General features: G+C 42.8%; 1 protein-coding gene across 1 annotated transcript in view; it reads right to left on the bottom strand.

Moving 5' to 3' along the window:
• The window catches only part of FREM2 (FRAS1 related extracellular matrix 2), a 241,715-nt gene that overhangs the window by 113,923 nt on the left and 103,464 nt on the right, over positions 1 to 24,328 (bottom strand). The window contains exon 4 of the mRNA XM_056561961.1: positions 14,492 to 14,722. Coding sequence (XP_056417936.1) covers positions 14,492 to 14,722 — 231 coding nt within the window. The remainder of the gene's footprint in view (positions 1 to 14,491; positions 14,723 to 24,328) is intronic.

Genomic DNA, 24,328 nt, shown 5'->3' with positions numbered 1-24,328 from the left:
ATGATTCTGAAGAGGTGTTTTGCATTAGTGACATGTTAGGTCGGGTTCAAACTGTGTCAAATTCGCCGACGTATTTTATTTCATGCATGCATTTAACCCTTTAAGGACCCGGGCTTTTTCCGTTTTTTCATTTTCAATTTTTCCTCCTTAACTTTAAAAAATCATAACTCTTTAAAATTTTCACCTAAAATTCAATATGATGGCTTATTTTTTGCGTCACTAATCTGACTTTGTAATGACATTAGTCATTTTACCCAAAAATCTACGGTGAAACGGGAAAAAAAATCAATGTGCGACAAAATTGATGAAAAAACACTATTTTATAAGTTTTGGGGGCTTCCGTTCTCACGCAGTACATTTTTTGGAAAAAATGACACCTTATCTTTATTCTGTAGGTCCATACGGTTAAAATGATACCCTACTTCTATAGATTTGATTTTGTATCACTTCAGAAAAAAATCATGAATACATGCAGGAAAATTTATATGTTAAAAATTGTCATTTTCTGAGCCCTATAACTTTTAAATTTTTCTGTGTTCAGGGCGCTATGAGGGCTCATTTTTTGCGCCGTGGTCTGAAGTTTTTAGTGGTACCATTTTTGTTCTGATCAGACTTTTTGATCCCTTTTTATTCACTTTTTTTGTGGTATAAAAAGTGATCAAAAATGCGCTATTTTGGACTTTGGCATTTTTTTGCGCTTACGCCATTGAACGTGCGGTTTAAAAAGTGGTATATTTTTATAATTTGGACATTTCCGCACGCGGTGATACCACATATGTTTATTTTTATTTACACAGTTTTTTTTTTATTCTTGGAAATGCCGGGTGATTCAAACTTTTATTAGGGGAAGGGATAATTGAAAGGGTTAATGATTTTTTTACACTTTTCTTATGCAATATTATAGCTCCTATAGGGGGCGCTATAATATTGCATGTACTGATCTTTTACACTGATTGATCCATCTCCATAGAGATGCAATGATCAGTGTTTTCGGTGATTAATTGCTCAAGCCTGGATCTCAGGCTTGAAGCATTCATTTGGCGATCGGACAGCGCAGGAGAAGGTAAGAAGACCTCCTCCTGTGCTACAGCTGTTCGGGATGCCGCGATTATACCGCGGCGATCCCAAACAGCTCCCTGAGCTAGCCGGGCACTTTTACTTTCGTTTTTAGCCACGCGGCTCAGCTTTGAGCGTGCGGCTAAAGGGTTAATAGCGCGTGGCACCGTGATCAGTGCTGCGCGCTATCAGAGGCGGGTCCCGGCTTCACTATGATGCTGGGCCCGCCGCGATATGATGCGGGGTCACCGTGTGACTGGGACTCAGGGCGTAAGTTTACGCCCTGGGTCCTTAACAGGTTAAAGGGGTATTCCAGGATTTTTTTTTATTTGACTATGCTACAGGGGCTGTAAAGTTAGTGTAGTTCATAATATAGTGTCTGTACCTGTGTGTGACGATTTTCTCACAATTCTTCTGTGATTTTCACCCCAATATTTATTTTTACCAGTATACAAAATGACTGTTGTCTCAGATTTTTTCCCAGCTTGGAATGCGGCTGAGACCTGACTCACTAGTCAGCTGATGACAGGGAGCCTGTCTGCTTCAATGGGTGGAGCGATCAATCTGCAACTAATGCAACAGCTGTAGGCACCCTGATTGAAAACCACAGGTCTTTTGTTTCAATGGGTGGGGTGGCTGATGTGTGGGAGGGAGGAAAATGGAATTGTTGGATTTGTAGTCAAAAAACATAAGTCAAACAGGAAATACTAGTTCACAAACAGCTAGCCACAGTATTATGGTAATCTCACAACATAGCCATTTAGCCCCGAGACAAGCGCAGATCCTTCCTAAGCATGTCCATTACTGTCTGCCAGGTACGTACTAAAATCATCTTATGGTAGATAACCCCTTTAAGTCCTTTATGGGCAAAAAACTAGCACTAACAATTTTTTGGGACCTTTTTAGGTAATTGCAGATGAACATGCGTGCATCAAGTAAAATAAGCCCAGCCTACGGGAGACTGTCACAAGGAAGTTAAGGCTGTTTTAGTGCACTTTCAAATATTCTATTATAGTACTGTATATAGTTAATCGTGGGGACCCTGTTCAAAATCTTAATGGGGTACTCCGGTGAAAAACTTAAATCAACTGGTGCCAGAAAGTTAAACAGATTTGTAAATTACTTCTATTAAAAAATCTCAATCCTTCCTGTACTTATTAGCTGCTCAATACTACAGTGGAAATTATTTTCCGTTTGAAACACGGAGCTCTCTGCTGACATCATGAGCACAGAGCTCTCTGCTGACATCATGAGCACAGTGCTCTCTGCTGATATCTCTGTCCATTTTAGGAACTGTATAGGGTAAAAGAAAATCCCCATAGCAAACATATGCTGTTCTGGACAGTTCATAAAATGGACAGAGATGTCAGCAGAGAGCACTGTGCTCGTGATGTCAGCAAACAGCTCTGTGTTTCAAAAAGGAAATAATTTCCTCTGTATTCAGTATTTAGCAGCTAATAAGTACAGGAAGGATTAAGAATTTTTAATAGAAGCAATTTACAAATCTGTTTAACTTTCTGGCACCAGTTGATTAAAAAAAAAAAGTTTAATCTATAAGCAAGAGCAGAGAGCAGCTTAAAGATTGTCTCTTTTTCTGGAGGACCCAGTAATGTCAAGCATTACATAGACAGCCCCTTATATGGCAAATGTGTAATTCTTTATTTATCCTGTGGTGGTGCTGAAGGGAAATTGAACACTTGCTGGTAGATTACACACTAGATCAGTGGTCTTCAAACTGTGGCCCTCCAGCTGTTGCAAAACTACAACTTCCAGCATGCCCGGACAGCCAACGGCTGTCCGGGCATGCTGGGAATTGTAGTTTTGCAACATCTGGAGGGCCACAGTTTGAAGACCACTGCACTAGATGGAATAAAACTATACCCTGGGGGTTACAGCCGTGGGCCAAACTATAAATATTCATCAAATAGGGATTATTCATGGTGAAAAACTCTTTAATAAGCTGTGGATATGATAAATGTATGATCTCATAGAACACCAACACAGGCCATTCATTCTAGAAATCTAGTAAATGGAAAATGATCTGTGCAAGGGTATCTCCTACAAGTACAAGTCATCACAATACCGGACTGAGGCTTTCCACTTGTACCTTTTAAGTAAGGTTGAGGAATACGGACCAGATGTTGAGTAGGCCCCCTGCCAGTGCATGCCTTCTTATCTCTTATCTCTACTATGTTGCATTTAGCAATCATTTTATCATTTCTTCACTCCTAAATGAATCACCTTACATAAACCAGTTCTCCTGTATCGTCTTAAACATGGCATTTTTCTTTTAGCACTACTTTTTGGGGAGGAAAAAATACCATAGGTGTTTCAGTTCCCACAGTTATATCTCACCAAAGTTAAAGGGGTATTCCAGGCAAAAACTTTTTTTTATATATATCAACTGGTTCCAGAAAGTTAAACAGATTTGTAAATTACTTCTATTAAAAAATCTTAATCCTTTCAGTACTTATGAGCTTCTGAAGTTAAGGTTGTTCTTTTCTGTCTAAGTCCTCTCTGATGACACATGTCTCGGGAAACGCCCAGTTTAGAAGCAAATCCCCACAGCAAACCTCTTCTAAACTGGGCGTTTCCCGAGACACGTGTCATCAGAGAGCACTTAGACAGAAAAGAACAACCTTAACTTCAGAAGCTCATAAGTACTGAAAGGATTAAGATTTTTTAATAGAAGTAATTTGCAAATCTGTTTAACTTTCTGGAGCCAGTTGATATATATATAAAAAAGTTTATGCCTGGAATACCCCTTTAACCCCTACAGGACCCATGACGTAACGGTACGTCCCGACACCCTGGGTCTTAAGGACCAAGGACGTACATTTACGTCATGGGCAGTTCTGGTCCCCGCCGTGCGCCGGGCGGGGATCGGACCGGGATGCCTGCTGAAATCATTCAGCAGGCATCCCGTGCAAATGCCCAGGGGGGTCATTAGACCCCCCCATGTCGGCGATCGCCGCAAATCGCATGTGAATTCACACATGCGATTTGCGGCTATTCCGGCGATGCGGGTCACGTGCGACCCGCTGACCCGGAGATACAAGGTGATCGGGGGTGTATGATACACCCCCTATCACCTACTGTATCTATGGGGAGGTGGCGATTTCGCCACCCCCCCAGGATCGCTGCTATTGGCTGGACGATCGTCCAGCCAATAGCAGCCGGCAGGGGAGGGGTTAACAGCATCTTCCCGCAGCTCCCGCCGCTGGCTGAGTTCAGTCAGCGGTCAGAGCTGCTGGAGGAAGACCGGTACCCCCCCTCTGCCAAGATCGGAGCCCCCAGAGAAGAAAAGAAGCCCCCCATAGATCAGGGAAAGCATACAGCCCAGGGAAAGGTAGGGTAAATAGTAAAAAATAAAGTTAAAAAAAGTTTTTAAAAAATCCCCCCCCCCTGACCCCCTAATAGGTCCCCAAGGGTCTTCTGCAGTTTTTCAGTGTGACCCGGGCCCTATTAGGGGTTCAGGGCGCTGCATTAGCGCCCCCCCATTTTTTTGGGGACTGCAGCATTTTTTCCCCCCCATATAACGGTGTGTGATTTCTAATCACACACCGTTATATATAGTATACACCAAGCACACACACAGTACATAACCCCCCCCCCACACACACACTACCCTCCCCCCCCCCGCCACCGCCCCCCCCCCACCACCACCAAAAAAGGCGATGGCTCGCCGGGCATTTTCGGTAGCGGAGGCATACGCTTTTCTTGCCTCCGACTCCGAATCTGTCAGTGAGGACGATGAAGATCCAACATTTCTGTGTTCTTCATCGTCCTCCTCATCATCTAGTAGTGATGATGAGCCCCCTGCACGGCGGCGGAGACGCCGCCAGGCGAGGCCACGCACCCCCCATGATAGTGGCCCAGTGGCCGGCACTAGTGCGAGTGGTGATGCCGCTCGTACTAGGAGTCCGACCCCCCAGACAAGTTTACCGGAGCCCCCTTCCGGTGAACCTGTCTGGAGACCCCCAGAGGGTTATCAGCCACGGGTTCCGGAGTTTGTTGGCGACTCCAGAATCCGGATTGACAATTCTGGATTCACTGAAATTGACTATTTCAGTTATTTTTTCAGTGACAGTTTTCTCAATCACATGGTGGAGCAGACGAATCTGTACGCCAGGCAGTTCATCGCCCACCACCCTGATTCTTTTTTGGCCAGGTCCAATGAATGGTGCGCCATTGATGCAGCAGAAATGAGGACATTTTGGGGCCTCTTGCTGCATATGGGCCTGGTCAAAAAGCCAAGTGTCAGACAGTACTGGAGCGGGGACGTCCTCTACTAGACCCCGCTTTACAGTATGGTCATGGCACGGAGGCGGTTCGAGGCCATTTGGAAATGCCTGCATTATGCAGATAATGCGGCATGTCCACCCCGAGGTGATCCCGCCTATGACCGGCTTTACAAAGTGAGGCCGGTCATCGATCACTTAGGGGCCAAATTTTTGGAGGCCTATGTACCCCTCAGGGAGCTCTCGGTTGATGAGTCTCTTATCAGTTTTAAGGGGAGACTCATCTTCCGCCAGTATATTCCCTCGAAGCGGGCGCGGTATGGCGTGAAGCTCTATAAACTTTGTGAGAGTACCTCCGGGTACACTCTCAAGTTTAGAGTGTATGAGGGACGAGATTCCCGTATTGAACCCCCAGATTGTTCCCCCACTCTGGGTGTTAGCGGGAAAATCGTTTGGGAGCTTGTGCACCCATTGCTGGATACGGGTTACCACGTGTACGTGGACAACTTTTATACCAGCATCCCTCTCTTCACATCCCTTGCCGCCAGATCCACGTCCGCTTGTGGGACCGTGCGGAAAAACCAGAGAGGCCTCCCTCTAAATTTTGTTAAGACACCCATTCCCAAGGGTGAGTCCCGTGCCCTTGCCCATGAAAACCTGTTGCTGGTCAAGTATAAGGATAAGAGGGATGTCCTTATGCTGACCACTATTCATGGCAACGGCAGCTCACCTGTCCCTGTGCGAGGTACCACAACACCGGTCCTCAAGCCCGATTGTATTCTGGACTACAATCGGTATATGGGGGGAGTTGATCTTTCTGATCAAGTCCTCAAGCCATATAACGCCATGCGGAAAACACGGGTATGGTACAAGAAAGTTGCGGTCTACATGGTACAGGTTGCCATGTACAACTCTTTTGTACTGTCCCAGTACGCTGGCAACACAGGGACATTCCTTCAGTTCCAAGAAGAAGTCCTAAAGGTCCTGATCTTTGGCGACCGGGAAAGAGCAGGCCGGACTTCCCAAGGAACTGAAGTAATAGGTGCCAGGATCGTCCCAGGCCAACACTTTCCAGGTGAGGTCCCCCACACTGGAAAGAAGGGACGAGCCCAGAAAAGATGCAGAGTGTGTTACAAGAGGGGGATACGGAAGGACACCACCACTCAGTGTGACACTTGCCCAGATAATCCGGGCCTCTGCATTAAGGATTGCTTCAGGGAGTATCACACTTCCATGGAGTTCTAAATTTTCCCTCTTCATTTCAATTTTCCACAATTTGACCCAAATGTACCAAGTCCAGAGTACATTCCAAGTTTTAACCCCATAAAACCACTAAATTGCCCAAAAAAATATTTAATCCAAAAAAAACTAAAACTGATAGGACCTCTGGGGGTATTTTTTATAAAAAATGGGTCATGGGTCACTGAGTCACTATCATCGGGGACTTTTTATGTTGCCTCAAATGCGCAGCGCTCTCTCCACCTGAGCGGGGTGCGCATTTGAGGCAACAAGTTAGGGACAGCCACACATATCACATTCCAGAATGATGATTCAGAGTATAGGGTTTGGGGCGGGCATATTTTTTTGTTTTGGCTGTGCTCTGGGTCATCATTCTGGGAACATAATCTGTTTTATAATTTTATGTCCCACTGTACCCCATTTTAGTTACTTAGTGTACCCCAGTTATTTACCCCATGTAATGCCCCTTGAGGGGGGGTCCCACTGTTCTGGCTCCATAGGAGAAAGCCAAAGCTCAAGGACCCTGACTGATCTCCGGCACCTCTGAGACCGGTGTGCACGCTGTTTACGCCCAGACTTGAGGTATGTACTTACTCCAAAGAAATGTATTTACACATTTACAATGACATTTTCTCCTTTTACCACTTGTAAAAATGAAAAATTTGGGGTAACCCCAGCATTTTAGTGTAAAAAAAAATCAAATTTTTCATTTTCACATCCCACTTCATTAATATTTATCAAACACCTGTGGGGTGTTAAGGCTCTCTGTACCCCTTGTTATGTTCCTTGAGGGGTGCAGTTTCCAAAATAGTATGCCATGTGTTTATTTTTTGCTGTCCTGGCACCATAGGGGCTTCCTAAATGCGACATGTCCCCCCCATTTCAGCAATATTTGCAAATGTGACTCCTTCTCTTCTGAGCATTGTAGCGCTCATGTAGTGCATTTGACGTCCACTTATGGGGTACTTCCATACTCAGAAGAGATGGGGTTATAAATTTTGGGGTGTATTTTCTGCTATTAACCCTTACAAAAATGTGAAATTTGGGGGGAAACACACATTTTAGTGAAATTTTTTAATTTTTTTTTACATATGCAAAAGTCATGAAACCCCTGTGGGGCATTAAGGCTCACTTTATTCCTTGTTACGTTCCTCAAGGGGTCTAGTTTCCAAAATGGTATGCCATGTGTTTTTTTTTTTCTGTTCTGGCACCATAGGGGCTCCCTAAATGCGACATGCCCCCCGAGCAAAATTTGCTCTCAAAAGCCAAATATGACTCCTTCTCTTCTGAGCATTATAGTTCTCCCATAGTGCACTTCAGGTCAACTTATGGGGTACCTCCATACTCAGAAGAGATGGGGTTACAAATTTTGGGGGGTATTTTCTGCTATTAACCCTTGCAAAAATGTGAAATTTGGGGGGAAACACTCATTTTAGTGAAAAAAATATATATTTTTTTTACATATGCAAAAGTCGTGAAACCCCAGTGGGGCATTAAGGCTCACTTTATTCCTTGTTACGTTCCTCAAGGGGTCTAGTTTCCAAAATGGTATGCCATGTGCTTTTTTTTGCTGTTCTGGCACCATAGGGGCTCCCTAAATGCGACATGCCCCCCGAGCAAAATTTGCTCTCAAAAAGCCAAATATGACTCCTTCTCTTCTGAGCATTATAGTTCTCCCATAGTGCACTTCAGGTCAACTTATGGGGTACCTCCATACTCAGAAGAGATGGGGTTACAAATTTTGGGGGGTATTTTCTGCTATTAACCCTTGCAAAAATGTGAAATTTGGGGAGAAACACACATTTTAGTGAAAAAAAAATATATTTTTTTTACATATGCAAAAGTCGTGAAAACCCAGTGGGGCATTAAGGCTCACTTTATTCCTTGTTACGTTCCTCAAGGGGTCTAGTTTCCAAAATGGTATGCCATGTGTTTTTTTTTGCTGTTCTGGCACCATAGCGGCTCCCTAAATGCGACATGCCCCCCGAGCAAAATTTGCTCTCAAAAAGCCAAATATGACTCCTTCTCTTCTGAGCATTATAGTTCTCCCATAGTGCACTTCAGGTCAACTTATGGGGTACCTCCATACTCAGAAGAGATGGGGTTACAAATTTTGGGGGGTATTTTCTGCTATTAACCCTTGCAAAAATGTGAAATTTGGGGAGAAACACACATTTTAGTGAAAAAAATATATATTTTTTTTACATATGCAAAAGTCGTGAAAACCCAGTGGGGCATTAAGGCTCACTTTATTCCTTGTTACGTTCCTCAAGGGGTCTAGTTTCCAAAATGGTATGCCATGTGTTTTTTTTTGCTGTTCTGGCACCATAGCGGCTCCCTAAATGCGACATGCCCCCCGAGCAAAATTTGCTCTCAAAAAGCCAAATATGACTCCTTCTCTTCTGAGCATTATAGTTCTCCCATAGTGCACTTCAGGTCAACTTATGGGGTACCTCCATACTCAGAAGAGATGGGGTTACAAATTTTGGGGGGTATTTTCTGCTATTAACCCTTGCAAAAATGTGAAATTTGGGGGGAAACACACATTTTAGTGAAAAAAATATATATTTTTTTTACATATGCAAAAGTCGTGAAACCCCAGTGGGGCATTAAGGCTCACTTTATTCCTTGTTACGTTCCTCAAGGGGTCTAGTTTCCAAAATGGTATGCCATGTGCTTTTTTTTGCTGTTCTGGCACCATAGGGGCTCCCTAAATGCGACATGCCCCCCGAGCAAAATTTGCTCTCAAAAAGCCAAATATGACTCCTTCTCTTCTGAGCATTATAGTTCTCCCATAGTGCACTTCAGGTCAACTTATGGGGTACCTCCATACTCAGAAGAGATGGGGTTACAAATTTTGGGGGGTATTTTCTGCTATTAACCCTTGCAAAAATGTGAAATTTGGGGAGAAACACACATTTTAGTGAAAAAAAAATATATTTTTTTTACATATGCAAAAGTCGTGAAAACCCAGTGGGGCATTAAGGCTCACTTTATTCCTTGTTACGTTCCTCAAGGGGTCTAGTTTCCAAAATGGTATGCCATGTGTTTTTTTTTTGCTGTTCTGGCACCATAGGGGCTCCCTAAATGCGACATGCCCCCCGAGCAAAATTTGCTCTCAAAAAGCCAAATATGACTCCTTCTCTTCTGAGCATTGTAGTTCGCCCATAGTGCACTTCAGGTAAACTTATGGGGTACCTCCATACTCAGAAGAGATGGGGTTACAAATTTTGGGGGGTATTTTCTGCTATTAACCCTTGCAAAAATGTGAAATTTGGGGAGAAACACACATTTTAGTGAAAAAAATATATATTTTTTTTACATATGCAAAAGTCGTGAAACCCCAGTGGGGCATTAAGGCTCACTTTATTCCTTGTTACGTTCCTCAAGGGGTCTAGTTTCCAAAATGGTATGCCATGTGTTTTTTTTTTGCTGTTCTGGCACCATAGGGGCTCCCTAAATGCGACATGCCCCCCAAAAACCATTTCAGAAAAACATACTCTCCAAAATCCCCTTGTCGCTCCTTCGCTTCTGAGCCCTCTACTGCGCCCGCTGAACACTTTACATAGACATATGAGGTATGTGCTTACTCGGGAGAAATTGGGCTACAAAGATAAGTATAAATTTTCTCCTTTTACCCCTTGTAAAAATTAAAAAATTGGGTCTACAAGAACATGCGAGTGTAAAAAATGAAGATTGTGAATTTTCTCCTTCACTTTGCTGCTATTCCTGTGAAACACCTAAAGGGTTAAAACGCTGACTGAATGTCATTTTGAATACTTTGGGGGGTGCAGTTTTCGTAATGGGGTAATTTGTGGGGTATTTCTAATATGAAGACCCTTCAAATCCACTTCAAATCTAAACTGGTCCCTGAAAAATAGTGAGTTTTAAAATTTTGTGAAAAATTGGAAAATTGCTGCTGAACTTTGAAGCCCTCTGGTGTCTTCCAAAAGTAAAAACACGCCAATTTTATGATGCAAACATAAAATAGACATATTGGAAATGTGAATAAAAATTTTTTTTATTTGGAATATCCATTTACCTTACAAGCAGAGAGCTTCAAAGTTAGAAAAATACAAAATTTACAATTTTTTCATCAAATTTGGGGATTTTTCACCAAGAAAGGATGCAAGTTACCATAAAATTTTACCACTAAGTTAAAGTAGAATATGTCATGAAAAAACAATCTCGGAATCAGATTGATAACTAAAAGCATTCCAGAGTTATTAATGTTTAAAGTGACAGTGATCAGATGTGCAAAAAACGCTCTGGTCCTGAGGTGTAAAATGGCCTGGTCCTTAAGGGGTTAATAACAGAATGGTGAAAAGACAACCATTTGGGACCATAACATCTCTGCTGAGAGTGTGTACTGGTTCACAGTCATTATTTGAGGATTACTAAGGAATTGTCTTCTCTCCACTGTAGATATACATATATGGCCCATTGACACAGAATTTTCAGAACATTTTGGCTCGAAAAGTCCCAAAATGCAGCCTCCCATTGTTTTCTGCTGCACTGGGAACACTGCTGAATTTTCCACTGTGGAAATTCAAATTCCAGAATCCACCAAAAGAATGATCTTGTTTATTCTTTAAAGGGGTACTCCGGTGAAAAACATATTTTTTTTTAAAATAAACTGGTGCCAGAAAGTTAAACAGATTTGTAAATTACTTCTATTAAAAAATCTTAATCCTTCCTGTACTTATTAGCTGCTAAATACTACAGCTACTACAATACTACAGAAGAAATTATTTTCTTTTTGAAACACAGAGCTGTTTGCTGACATCTCTGTCCATTTTAGGAACTGCCCAGAGCAGCATATGTTTGCTATGGGGATTTCCTTTTACTCTGGCAGTTCCTAAAATGGACAGAGATGTCAGCAGAGAGCACTGTGCTCGTGATTCAGCAGACTGCTCTGTGTTTCAAACGGAAAAGAATTTCCACTGTAGTATTCAGCAGCTAATATGTACAGGAAGGATTAAGATTTTTTTAATAGAAGTAATTTACAAATCTGTTTAACTTTCTGGCACCAGATGATTTTAAAAAAAAAAAGTTTTTCACCGGAGTACCCCTTTAAGCAGATTCCGCTTGGAAATGCAGTGCCATCAATGGAGATGGTGCATGTCCGAATAGTCAAAGTGCCAATTGATTTGGGCAGTGCCTGCTGTGTACAAAATGTCCGCAGGGAATTTCTCCTGGTGGATATTCCGTAGTGTGAATGGGCCCTAAGACTATTTCCCGATGTGTACCTCAGACATAAGCCTCCAACATATGCCACTGTATAGCTACACGTCTCCCTTAGGCTTCTTTTGTTTTGTAGGATACCTCTGTAAAGGGAAGTGCAGAGGACTGCTTTTTCCAATGCAGATAAAAAGCATTATGACAGCAGATACCTCCCCAGTGGATGCCAAAATGATGCTGTTTTGCTAACAGCTTTTCCAGCAGAAATTCTCAGTCATAGGAAACAAGTTTGGAGTATCAGTATAATGTATAAGAGTGGAGGGATCTATGTGATATTGCTATTGGTGCTTTTGTCGCCCTGTAGTGTGAATTTGTTTTTAAATACAATATCAGAGAATTCAGAATCCACACCACCATGTTCACTAGTATAAGATACTAAGAAAGAATAAATGCCAGCACTCACCATTCGAAGATCTTTATTGAAAGTATCAGTGCATCTGTACCAATTCTGCGAGCACGAACATTAGAAGCAGGGGTATCGGGACAGCACTGTTTCGTGCAGCCGCTGCGCGAAACAGTGCTGTCAAGATACCCCTGTGTAAGACTAATGGCAGTAGGCTGTAGCACACAGGGTAGTAGTTGATCCGCTGGACATGTGAGGTAGATGACGTGGGCCGTGCTAGGGAGCGGAGTCTAAGGTGCCGCTGGTTTTCACCAGAGCCCGCCGCAAAGCAGGATGGTCTTGCTGCGGCAGGTGGCACCCAGGTCGCTACCCCTGGCACGACTCGACCACACAGGCGACTGGGGAGGTACGCGGCACAGGAGGAATACGGCAAGTCGTGGTCTGGATAGCAGAAGGTCAGAACTGGCGACACAGGTACGGAGTCATGAACATAGCAGGAGGTCAATAGGCATGCGGCAAAGAAGCAAGATCAGCTCACAGAGAAAAGGAGTCAGGAACACAGCAAGGCAAGACACAGGATAGCTTTCTCTAGGGCACAATGGCAACAAAGATCCAGCAAAAGGCAAGAGGCGGTGCACAAACTTATAAGGAAGGGACAGGTGTAGTAACTAATTAGGGGGTACTGGCCCTTTAAATCTCAAAGCTCTGGCATGCGCTCCGGCACTGCAAGAGGACAGGAGGGACAGACGAAAGCAGAGGAGGGTGACGGGCTGGGATTCGCATGCGGGCGCGTCCCGCAATGCGAATCCCAGCCCCGCCAGTAGAGGAGGACAGTGAAGGGGAGAGCTCAAGGCCAGCGTGTCTGGCCGGAGCGCTAATTGTAACATCCTACTTCTAATGTTGTGCCTGCCAAAGCTGTAAAGATGCACCAATACTTTCAATACAGATCTTCGAATGGTGAGTGCTGGCATTTATTCTTTCTTAGTATCTTATCTCACTTGAGGACTTGCATTGTGCATCGGAGGAGGTGCAAGAAGTGTAGCGGTCACTCTACGAGATCGTTATTCGACTAGTAGTAGTGTATGTGTCGGCATACCTACCTCTTATTGAATTGCATGTTCACTAGTATGTTAGAGGTATTTGTCAACATACTGTCAAAAATGTACAGTTTGCCAACATATACCACGGTGTACTCACAATGGGCTCATTAAAGTTAAAGGGCCAAACATAGTCAACCAGAGATTACATTAATTCCATTTCCTGAATGTATAATTCTATTTTGCAAGTTTAAGTTCAACAAAATTAAGCTAAATGTTTAGGAAAAAGACCAAACCTAGTCACAAGCGGACTATGTTCTGTCCATTAAAGAGGCTTTTCAGGTAAAAAAAACTATTGATGGCCTTTCCACACTATTGGCAACCCCTCTGATCAGCTATTCGGCACCCGCACTACACTGAGAACAGAGTCAGATGAAGTTGGCTTTCTACTCTGTGTAGTGGTGACCCTGGGGTACTGCAGCCTCAGATCCTATAAAAGTGAATAGCGGCTGAGGCTGAAGTACTCTGGTGCCACCACTACACAGAATACAAAGCCACCAGCTTCCGGCTCCATTCTCAGTGTAGTGTGGGTGCTGAACAGCTGACTATTGAGGTACCCAGGTTTCGGCAACCACCAGTCAACTAGTCATGGGCTAACCCTTTTTAAATTCAATAGGCCTGCTGCAAATTTGCCATGGTATACATCAGGAAATCTTTCTGACAGGATGTTGAAGTATACCCTTGACATACTAGCGAAACGCAGTGTAATCACAGCCTTAATGGAAGGGACCCACTTACAGAATGATTATCTATAAGCTAAGAATGGCTACAAATGGAGTCTATGGCTCTAAAGGACAGTGGTCCAAAAGACCCTGTATGTCTCTGAAGTACACAGAGAGAGTATACACTCAAAGAGGTGAGCGCACTAGAGTATTACGAGTAATAGCATCTTGGTGGAGCCGAGGAACTCACGCACATGTCAACGGCCGGAGCTACTTCTAATAATATAGAGCTAATGTGCACGGAAGGCCGGAAGAAGTGCACGGCTGTACACGAATACGGTCGTTAGTCTGTGAGTGCCCCTGCATGGATATCCTGTCCTCCCTGCACGTTCAAGAAAGATGAAGGAACTACAGGAATGGTGAGCGCTCGTTCCCTTTTCTCTATTGATGTGTAGTACACAGAGAAATTGTTGAGAACTCTGTAATGCTTCATTTCTCCTGCATTGTTACAGTAGTAGAAATAAAGCCTTTATTTCAGATTTTCCATTAAGATATTTCCCTGTATACCGACAGAAAATGAAAAATATATATATATATAGTCATTGACCGTACCATCTCCAGGGTCGATAATCTCCACTGTTGTCACTTCTGGGAATTCCAAGGCTGCCATGACGGGCTCTGACAGAACGATCTGGAAGGTTTCTGACTCTTCGTATTCCCCATCAGTCAAGATCCGCACTCTCCATGTTGCCGTGGTCTGCCCGGGGTTAAACTGAACTTGTTTCTGGGCCTTTCCTCTAAAGTCCTTGTCCTTTTCTGCGGTCCCATCTACGGTGCCAATACCTGTAGGAGAAGCCATTGAGAAATGTTAGGAATGTGAGAGAAGCTTAATGGACCATTACGGGGATTTATTCATCATAATTTTATTAGGAAGCAGAAACAGGTAGTGACAATGGATGTACATGTAGAATTCTATGGGCTCACGGCCGTATCACACAGATAATCTGTGTTTAGTGAGAACTTTGCTTAGTATATAGGATCGTATATCAGATGTTACTCTTTACTATACCTCAAGCTTTATATTGCAAACAGAACTAAGGGAATATTCTCATTTTAGCCTTTAATCAGTGTTTTTTCAACTGAAGTGCCTCCAGCTGTTGCAAAATTAGTTGTACTTTTGCAACGGCTGGAGGCACCTTGGTTGGAAAACACTGCTTTATACAAAAGACAGCCATCACTAAAACACATCAGCACATACCTCAGGACCCCCTTACATCAGGTTTAGGGGCTTCACTGCCAGTACACATTTGGATATCTTTAAAAAGATATCCCAATGTATACAACAGTGTAGCCATAGGTGATAATGGACCAAGTAGCCTAATTGTGAATATACCGTAATTGCTCTATTTTTTGCTAGTATACATTTCATACCATGCGGGGAGATTTATCAAAACCTGTGTAGATGAAGAGTGGTGCAGTTGCCCATAGCAACCAATCACATAGGGGGAGATTTATCAAAATCTGTCCAGAGGGAAAGTTGCCCAGTTGCCAATAGAAACCAATCAGATCGCTTCTTTCATTTTCAACAAGGCCTCTGCAAACTGAAAGAAGCGATCTGATTGGTTGCTATGGGCAACTGGGCAACTTTTCCTCTGGATAGGACTTGATAAATCTCCCCCATAGTTTCTTTCATTTTTGAAGAGGCCTCTGAAAAATGAAAGAAGCGATCTGATTGGTTGCTATGGGCAACTGCACCACTCTTCCTCTGCACAGGTTTTGATAAATCTTCCCCATGAGACTATGCGTGGTCCTTTATAGCCTATGGCTATGCCGCCAAATACGACTGAATACCTTTGTTATGGTATCCATACGCTTGCGGTGAAGGCCCAAAACATGACATCAATTTGGCCACAGCATCAAGTACATAATAAATGCAAAAAAATAAATAAAATGCCAGAAAGGTATATGAAGGAGTGGATTCACATGTGCTGTCATTCTATGCCACAGACAAATCCACCATGTCGTACATGTAGTGTTGAGCCCATAGTTATTTAACTCAATGGGCGGCCATGTTAACTAAAGGAATCCCGCGCCAGCACATGGGCACGCCTTGACATAAATTCTGGTGCATCTGAGGCTGTGTTCACACAGCAGGATTTCCATGCTTCCGCTCAGATTCCATTTTGCTAATCTGGCGGTGAATTATTATTTGGCGTTTTGCTGGGTGTGCGCAGAATTTGTGCAAAATTTCTTGCGCTCAACCTACTGAATTCAGGGTCCCATTGACTTTAGTGCAGAATTCTGAAAAAAAGAACTGACATGTTCATTCTTTTTGCAGAATCCGGAATTCCCACAGCCCAAATTCCATAGAGGAAAATTTGCCATGTGAGGGTAGGGTCACACGTAGTGTATACGCAGCGTATTACTGTGATAGCAAAGTCTATAGGAGAGATTTATCGAAACCTGTCCAGAGGAAATGTTGCTGAGTTGCCCATAGCAACCAATCAGATCGCTTCTTTCATTTTTGAAAAGGCCTGTGAAAAATGAAAGAAGCGATCTGATTGGTTGCTATGGGTAACTCAGTAAATTTTCCTCTGGACAGGTTTTGATAAATCTCCCTCTATGTGAGTGATAATAAACAACTACAGACTCTGCTAGCACTGAAATATGCAGCATCAAATACGCAGTGTATACACTATGTGTGACCCTACCCTAAATGGGAAAGCAGAAATTCCAGTCACTACAATGTTAACTTTGCGTAGCAGAATTTACAAGCTCAATTTTTTTGTCGGATTTTAAATGGAAATTTTGCCTTGTGAACATACCCTAAAGATGCCCCTTGTGGCTTCACTGAAATGCAAGCAGACGTATTCTGAAGTAAATTCAGCAAGTAGGTGACCATGCCTTCTCCCTGCGAGATCACGCCTATTTACAATAAGCCTTACCCATTGGGTAAACGAGATAAGAAGGGCAAAAAGCCGCTAAATTAGCAAAAACCATGCTGTTTGTGCAAAAAGTGTGTGACATTTTGATGATCAATGTTTATAAATTTTGCTCTATACTTCTACATTGTGTTATACATATAATATATATATATATATATATATATATATATATATATATATATATATATAAATCATATACTGAATGTGCTCTATATGTCAAAATTATGAAATCTGGTCCATGGTTCTCAATACGTGATTGTATGTACAGTCATGGCCATAAATGTTGGCACCCCTGAAATTTTTCTAGAAAATGAAGTATTTCTCACAGAAAAGGATTGCAGTAACACATGTTTTGCTATACACATGTTTATTTATTCCCTTTGTGTGTATTGGAACTAAACCAAAAAAGGGAGGAAAAAAAGCTAATTGGACATAATGTCACACCAAACTCCAAAAATGGGCTGGACAAAATGATTGGCACCCTTTTAAAATTGTGGAAAAATAAGATTGTGTCAAGCATGTGATGCTCCTTTAAAGGGGTATTCCAGGCAAAACCTTTTTTTTATATATATCAACTGGCTCCGGAAAGTTAACAGATTTGTAAATTACTTCTATAAAAAAATATTAATCCTTCCAATAGTTATTAGCTTCTGAAGTTTTCTGTCTAACTGCTCAATGATGATGTCACGTCCCGAGAGCTGTGCATGATGGGAAAATATCCCCATAGGAACTGCACAGCTCACGGGACATGAGTCATCAGAGAGCAGTTAGACAGAAAACAACAACTCAACTTCAGAAGCTAATAACTATTGGAAGATTTTTTTAATAGAAGTAATTTACAAATCTGTTTAACTTTCCGGAGCCAGTTGATATATATAAAAAAGTTTTGGCCTGGAATACCCCTTTAAACTCACCTGGGGCAAGTAACAGGTGTGGGCAATATAAAAATCACACCTGAAAGCAGATAAAAAGGAGAGAAGTTCACTTAGTCTTTCCATTGTGTGTCTGTGTGTGCCACACTAAGCATGGACAACAGAAAGAGGAGAAGATAACTGTCTGAGGACTTGAGAACCAAAATTGTGGGAAAATATCAACAATCTCAAGATTACAAGCCCATCTCCAGAGATCTAGATTTGCCTTTGTCCACAGTGCGCAACATTATCAAGAAGTTTGCAACCCATGGCACTGTAGTTAATCTCCCTGGGAATGGGCGGAAGAGATAAATTGATAAAAGGTGTCAACGCAGGATAGTCCGGATGGTGGATAAGCAGCCCCAAACAAGTTCCAAAGATATTCAAGCTGTCCTGCAGGCTCAGGAACCATCAGTGTCAACGCAAACTATCCATCGACATTTAAATGAAATTAAACACTATGACAGGAGACCCAGGAGGACCCCACTGCTGACACAAAGACATAAAAAAGCAAGACTTTGCCAAAGTGAACTTGAGTAAGCCAAAATCCTACTGGGAAAATGTCTTAGGACAGATGAGACCAAGATAGAGCTTTTTGGTAAAGCACATCATTCTACTGTTTACCAAAAATGGAATGAGGCCTACAGAGAAAAGAAGAAAATCCCGGCACTCGCTGTTATCTGCTTAGTGAAAGTGTGTTTATTAACACAAAGGTGATGTACAACATATGACGCGTTTCGGCCAGAACTTTGCTCAGACTGACATGTCAGTCTGAGCAAGGCTCTGGCCGAAACGCGTCATATGTTGTACATAACCTTGTGTTAATAAACACACTTTCACTAAGCAGATAACAGCGAGTGCCGGGATTTTCTTCCAATTACCGTTACTTGTATCCACGAGCACAGCGAGGAAGTGCGAGTGCCGACCCTTACCTTTGACTTCTACTACAGAGAAAAGAACACAGTACCTACAGTGAAATATGGTGGAGGTTCAATTATGTTTTGGGGTTGTTTTGCTTCCTCTGGCACTAGGTGCCTTGAATGTGTGCAAGGCATCATGAAATCTGAGGATTACCAACGGATTTTGAGTTGCACTGTACAGCCCAGTGTTAGAAAGCTGGGTTTGTGTCCGAGATCTTGGGTCTTCGAGCAGGACAATGACCCCAAACATACGTCAAAAAGCACCCAGAAATGGATGGCAACAAAGCGCTGGAGGGTGCTGAAGTGGCAGCAATGAGTCCAGATATAAATCCCATTGAACACCTGTGGAGAGATCTTAAAATTGCTGTTGGGAAAAAGCGCCTTCCAATAAGAGAGACCTGGAGCAGTTTACAAAGGAAGAGTGGTCCAACATTCCGGCTGAGAGGTGTAAGAAGCTTATCGATGGTTATACGAAGCGACTTATTTCAGGTTTTTTTAACCCAAAGGGTGTGCAACCAAATATTAAGTTAAGGGTGCCAATAATTTTGTCCAGCCCATTTTTGGAGTTTGGTGTGACATTATGTCCAATTTGTTTTTTTCCCTTCCTTTTTTTGGTTTAGTTACAATACACACAAAGGGAATAAACATGTGTATAGCAAAACATGTGTTACTGCAATCCTTTTCTGTGAGAAATACTTCATTTTCTAGAAACATTTCAGGGGTGCCAACATTTACGGCCATGACTGTATGTTCATATCTGTAACATCTGTAAATACATTTTTTGTCATGATTTGGAAAATAAAATGCAATGGATACTCATTAATAAATGCGCCGCCAGCTACCCGGTGACACAAAGTTATTTTTATAGAACTGTCATCTTTATATGACCCCTGGAATTTCTGGCAAAGGTTTACACATAAGAAGGAGAACGAGTGAAGTGTAAATCAATGTGGCCTCACTATATAATAAAATGCATTGTCCCAGTATCTCCGCTGTGCAGGTTTCCTGAGCTCCAGGCTCTATCTCTGGTCATATAATCCCTCAAGCACTTGGCAATCTTTTTTTTTTTTTATTAAATACATTTTCGAAAATGCCCCCCCTTGGCTTATACTCGAGTGAACTCTGCAACATCTGGAGGTCCGCAGGTTGAAGACCACTGATGAAGGGATTGACAGGCGGTGATGATGAAGGGGGGGATGATGACGGGTCTGGATGATTACATGGGGGGATGATGTATTTCCCACCCTAGGCTTATAGTCGAGTCAATAACTTTTCCTGGGATTTTGGGGTAAAATTAGGGGCCTCGGCTTATATTCGGGTCGACTTATACTCGAGTATATAAGGTACTAAGGTTTCCACAGAAAATGTGGTGGATTTAAGCTCTGGAAAACCCAACAGATCAGAGCATCTGTAAAAAAAATAAAATAAAAGATGTAGGGAAACCTTAGTAAATACCGTGGAAAAATATTTGTTGGGAAAAAAAAATAAACTCACAAAGAAAACTCCACTCCACTGTTAGTAAATCAGGGCCACTATATCCAATGGAGCATGCATTGTAGGCAGTCCTACGAATTCCTAATATGGCCATGTACAGGGGGACTTATAGTATCAGATATTGTGGCACATTACAGCTGAATTCACAAACAGAATGTTGCTGTACAAATGTCGCACTGCGTTTTTTCAGTGGAAAAACAATGCAGCCAGAAGTTAGCTGCAAGTCAATAGGAATTTATGAAACGCCAAATCCACTTGGCAATTTTGTCTTTGGCGTTTTTTCGCTGTTGGTGCCCTGTCGGTGAATCTGGTGCCCTATAAACTGTGGGGGACAACGGCACGTTTGTATAGTCACCATTATTATCCTCTGAGGATAATCCGAGCTTTCCCTTTTTTTTTTGGGTGTGTGTTATCCTGTTAACAGCATGTGATCAAAAACACACAGCAGTAGCCAGAAATAAACGCCGGTCTGTAGAACACGATAGTGCGCTCATTTTTACCATTTGGCTCATTGGAGAGTGATTTGTTTTCAACACCTCTCGTATCAACTCGAGCTGCCAACAGACTGAAAAGCAGAACAGTAGTCAGAATAAGGGGGGGCTCCGGGGTTTGTTACAACTTGATGAAATCAGCTCCAGGCAGCATGGCTGACAAGCGCTTATGTCATGATGGCCTTTGTTGTAGCTTTTCTACCTTTGGGCTTGGTTTACACTCTTCACAGCAGGGAATTGCGTGCGTTGCTGTTTTTTTGCTTTCATTAGTTGATAATCCATTATGGCAGCAGCTAATAATTTAAGATATCACTAAATCACTTATAGTTGACTTTGCGGACCACTGACATTTACACTAGAATATGGGTTCATTACAGGGGTTCCTGGGAGAGATCTGTACAGCGGGGAGGCAGGGGGTGTTTCATGTTACCACCACTTGGGGGAGTTTAGAAGTTCATGATCATGATTATGGGGGTCCCAATGATTGGACCTCCGGGTTCATCCATATGTTACACATATTAAAGGGATACTCTGGAGGAAAACTTTTTTTTTTTTAATCAACTGGAGACAGAAAGTTAAACAGATTTGCAAATTACTTCTATTTAAAAATCTTAATCCTTCCAGTCCTTATTAGCTGCTGAATACTACAGAGGAAATTATTTTCTTTTTGGAACACAGAGCTCTCTGCTGACATCATGAGCACAGAGCTCTCTGCTGACATCATGAGCACAGAGCTCTCTGCTGACATCACAAGCACAGTGCTCTCTGCTGACATCTTTGTCCATTTAAGGAACTGTAAGTTTTAAAATAATTGTATTGTATTGTATGCAAAAATATTTACCTTGGCGGGCCCTACAAGTTTGAAGGGGTACTCCACTGGATTTTTTTTATCAACTGGTGCCAGCAAGTTAAACAGATTTGTAAATTACTTCTATTTTAAAATCGTAATCCTTCCAGTACTTATCAGCTACTTTATAGTCCACAGGAACCCCTTTTCTTTTTGTATTTCTGTCTGACCACAGTGCTCTCTGCTGACCCCTCTGCCCATGTCAGGAACTTTCCAGAGCAGGATGGGTTTGCTATGGGGATTTGCTCCTGGTCTGGACAGTTCCTGACATGGACAGAGGTGTCAGCAGAGAGCACTGTGGTTAGACAGAAAGGAAATTCAAAAAGAAAAGAACTTCATATGCAGTATGCAGCAGCTGATAAGTGCTGGAAGGATTAAGATTTTTTAATAGAAGTAATTTTCAAATCTGTTTAACTTTCTGGCACCAGGTGATATAAAAAAAAAAAGATAAAGGTTTTCCAGTGGAGTACCCCTTTAAATATGTTAGCTTAGATGGGGATACCCCTTTAAATATTAAATTCCTAAGCAACACACAACTTCCTCCATAGTCATTCACAGAATATAAGTCATATCAGTTTCCCTAGATCCCTAAATAACTCAGCTAGAGGACATGTTTTTAGAAATAACCTTTCTGTGACCAAGGCTATTGAGATTGCTCTATAGAGATGCAGCTCTAGATAGAACGTGTCAGAATAGATGCTTTAGGGGAGAACTCAGCTTTGGAGCAGTAAGTTAAGATCTAAAAAAAGGTTGAGCAACTTTGCAAATACTGTGATATACTTGTAATGACTTTTACTAAAGAGTACTATTCCATTGATGTACAGTTATCATTGAGCAATGCGTTGTGGGAGCCTAAATTGTAGCTACACAGTATGGCTCCTTATAGAAGAGCAGAGCGCTGCCAGTTATGGGCACCAATCGAGTAGACGGCCACTTGGTAAAAGTAGCTGTGGTAGCGGGGTGTGATGAGAGCAGATGTTGTTACCCTAGGGGCAGATGGCATTATATTCGTGATGCCAGGGGGTGGTTTAGCCTAAATGATGCCAGGTGGTGATGCCAGGGGGTGGTTGTATTCGTGATGCCAGGGGGTGGTTTAGCCTAAAACCACCCTGGGCTAGGCATGGGGGCAATGAAGAGTCATGTTGCTGGGACAATTTAATGTAGACCACGCTGACTTGACAAATGACAGGGACTGACTTGACTTGACTCATAAAGCTGTGACTTTAGCTTACTTGAATTGATGGTGGCTGCAAGTTTTTTTTTGCAAGTTATGGCGGTTCCACAGTATTTAACGGTATCCACCCTCCCCCCCCCCCGAGGAACTAATCATATATGACCCCCAGGCGCAGCTATATTACTCTAAACCTCACAATCTGACAGTTTTCCTTTAAGTTGCAAGCCGGAAGCTGTCACCTCCCCCTGCAAGCGCTAAAAGCCAGGCTTTTAGCGCTTGCATGGGGACGTGACAGCTTCCCGGCGGCCCGCAAGTCATTCATTTAAAGCGCTGCGGCCTGCAACTTAATCATTTAAAGCGCCGGTGGCCCACAAGTCATTCATTTAAAGCGCCGGCAGCCCACTAGTCATTCATTTAAAGCGCCGGCAGCCCACAAGTCATGATGACCCAGGACAGATGGAGAAGAAAGAGAAAAGTGAACGACTCCGATCAGAGAAGACGCCCCCTGTGAGTAAGTACCGGTAATGACTTACATGGTCTGCAGCACCTGTCTCCTGCTCAAATCTACCTCTATATAGGGGTTCTTGATCTTTTGTATAATGGTTTTTAATAAGTAACAATTTAGCAGTGTTAGTCAGGTATGGTCATGGTGTGGTAGAATCATATGTCCCTAGTATAACGGTGTTATTAGTGATACTTGTCTGTGTATAGGGGCTTTTATTTCCTTACAGTATGGAGGCATTATTTAGTCACTACAGAATAAATATGTTGTCCTGGAGTGGGGGGGGGGGTTTCCGGTTGGGGGCCCAGACTACAACAAGCTGTTTAAGGGGCCCCAAAATTTCTGATGGCAGCCTTGCCTCCAACACTCTGGACACACACACTAGGCACAACTGCACTGCACCTCAGCTTAGCAGAAGAGCTAAGAGCCAAGAGACCTGTATAGGGGGGGAAACATGTGCAAGGGGCCCTGGGGACACTGAAGGAGGCTGCCTGACAGGGCAGCAAGGGTACGGGGCAACACCTCCTGTACTGGGCCACCACATAGCCTTACAGGGATACTCCGCCACTAGACATGTTATCCCCTATCCAAAGAATATGGGATGTCTATAAGGCCTAGTACACAGTTGTCATGTTCCCTTCCATAGACATGAATGGAGGGGGCGTGACGTTACAAACACGGAAGCCCAGGCTTTCGTGTTCATGAATGCCACAGTGCCAGCACAGGAATCGCGGGGTATTCCAGTGGCCGGACCCTCCGAGATCACACATGTTATCCCCTATCCTTTGGATAGGGGATAACATGTCTAGGGGCGGAATACCCCTTTAAGGCTGGTTTCCATATGTTTTTTTTCCCCAGAAACACCCAAAGAAATACTACAAATGCAGCTCAGTGTTCTTTTGGTGAAAAATACCAGGACCAGAAGTTAGCTGCAAGTCAACACGGATTTATGAAATGCCATAACCACTTGGCGTTTTTGTCTTTGTTTTTTTCCAGTGTTTTTGGGCTCAGTGTGCAATTTTTAGACTATGCAGCTTGTTTCTAAAAAATCTTGGCGTTTCTCTGCCATAGAAGTCTATGTGACTGCAAAAATGCCATTAAAACAAAATGCAGGTTTTGCATTGGCATTTTTTAAGCCAGTTAAAAAAAGAGAGGTTGAGGAAGT

This window comes from Hyla sarda, chromosome 2, assembly GCF_029499605.1.
Source record: "Hyla sarda isolate aHylSar1 chromosome 2, aHylSar1.hap1, whole genome shotgun sequence".
NCBI lineage: Eukaryota > Metazoa > Chordata > Amphibia > Anura > Hylidae > Hyla > Hyla sarda.
Note: the sequence above shows the minus strand (reverse complement) of the source record. Positions and strands in the feature narration are given on the sequence as shown.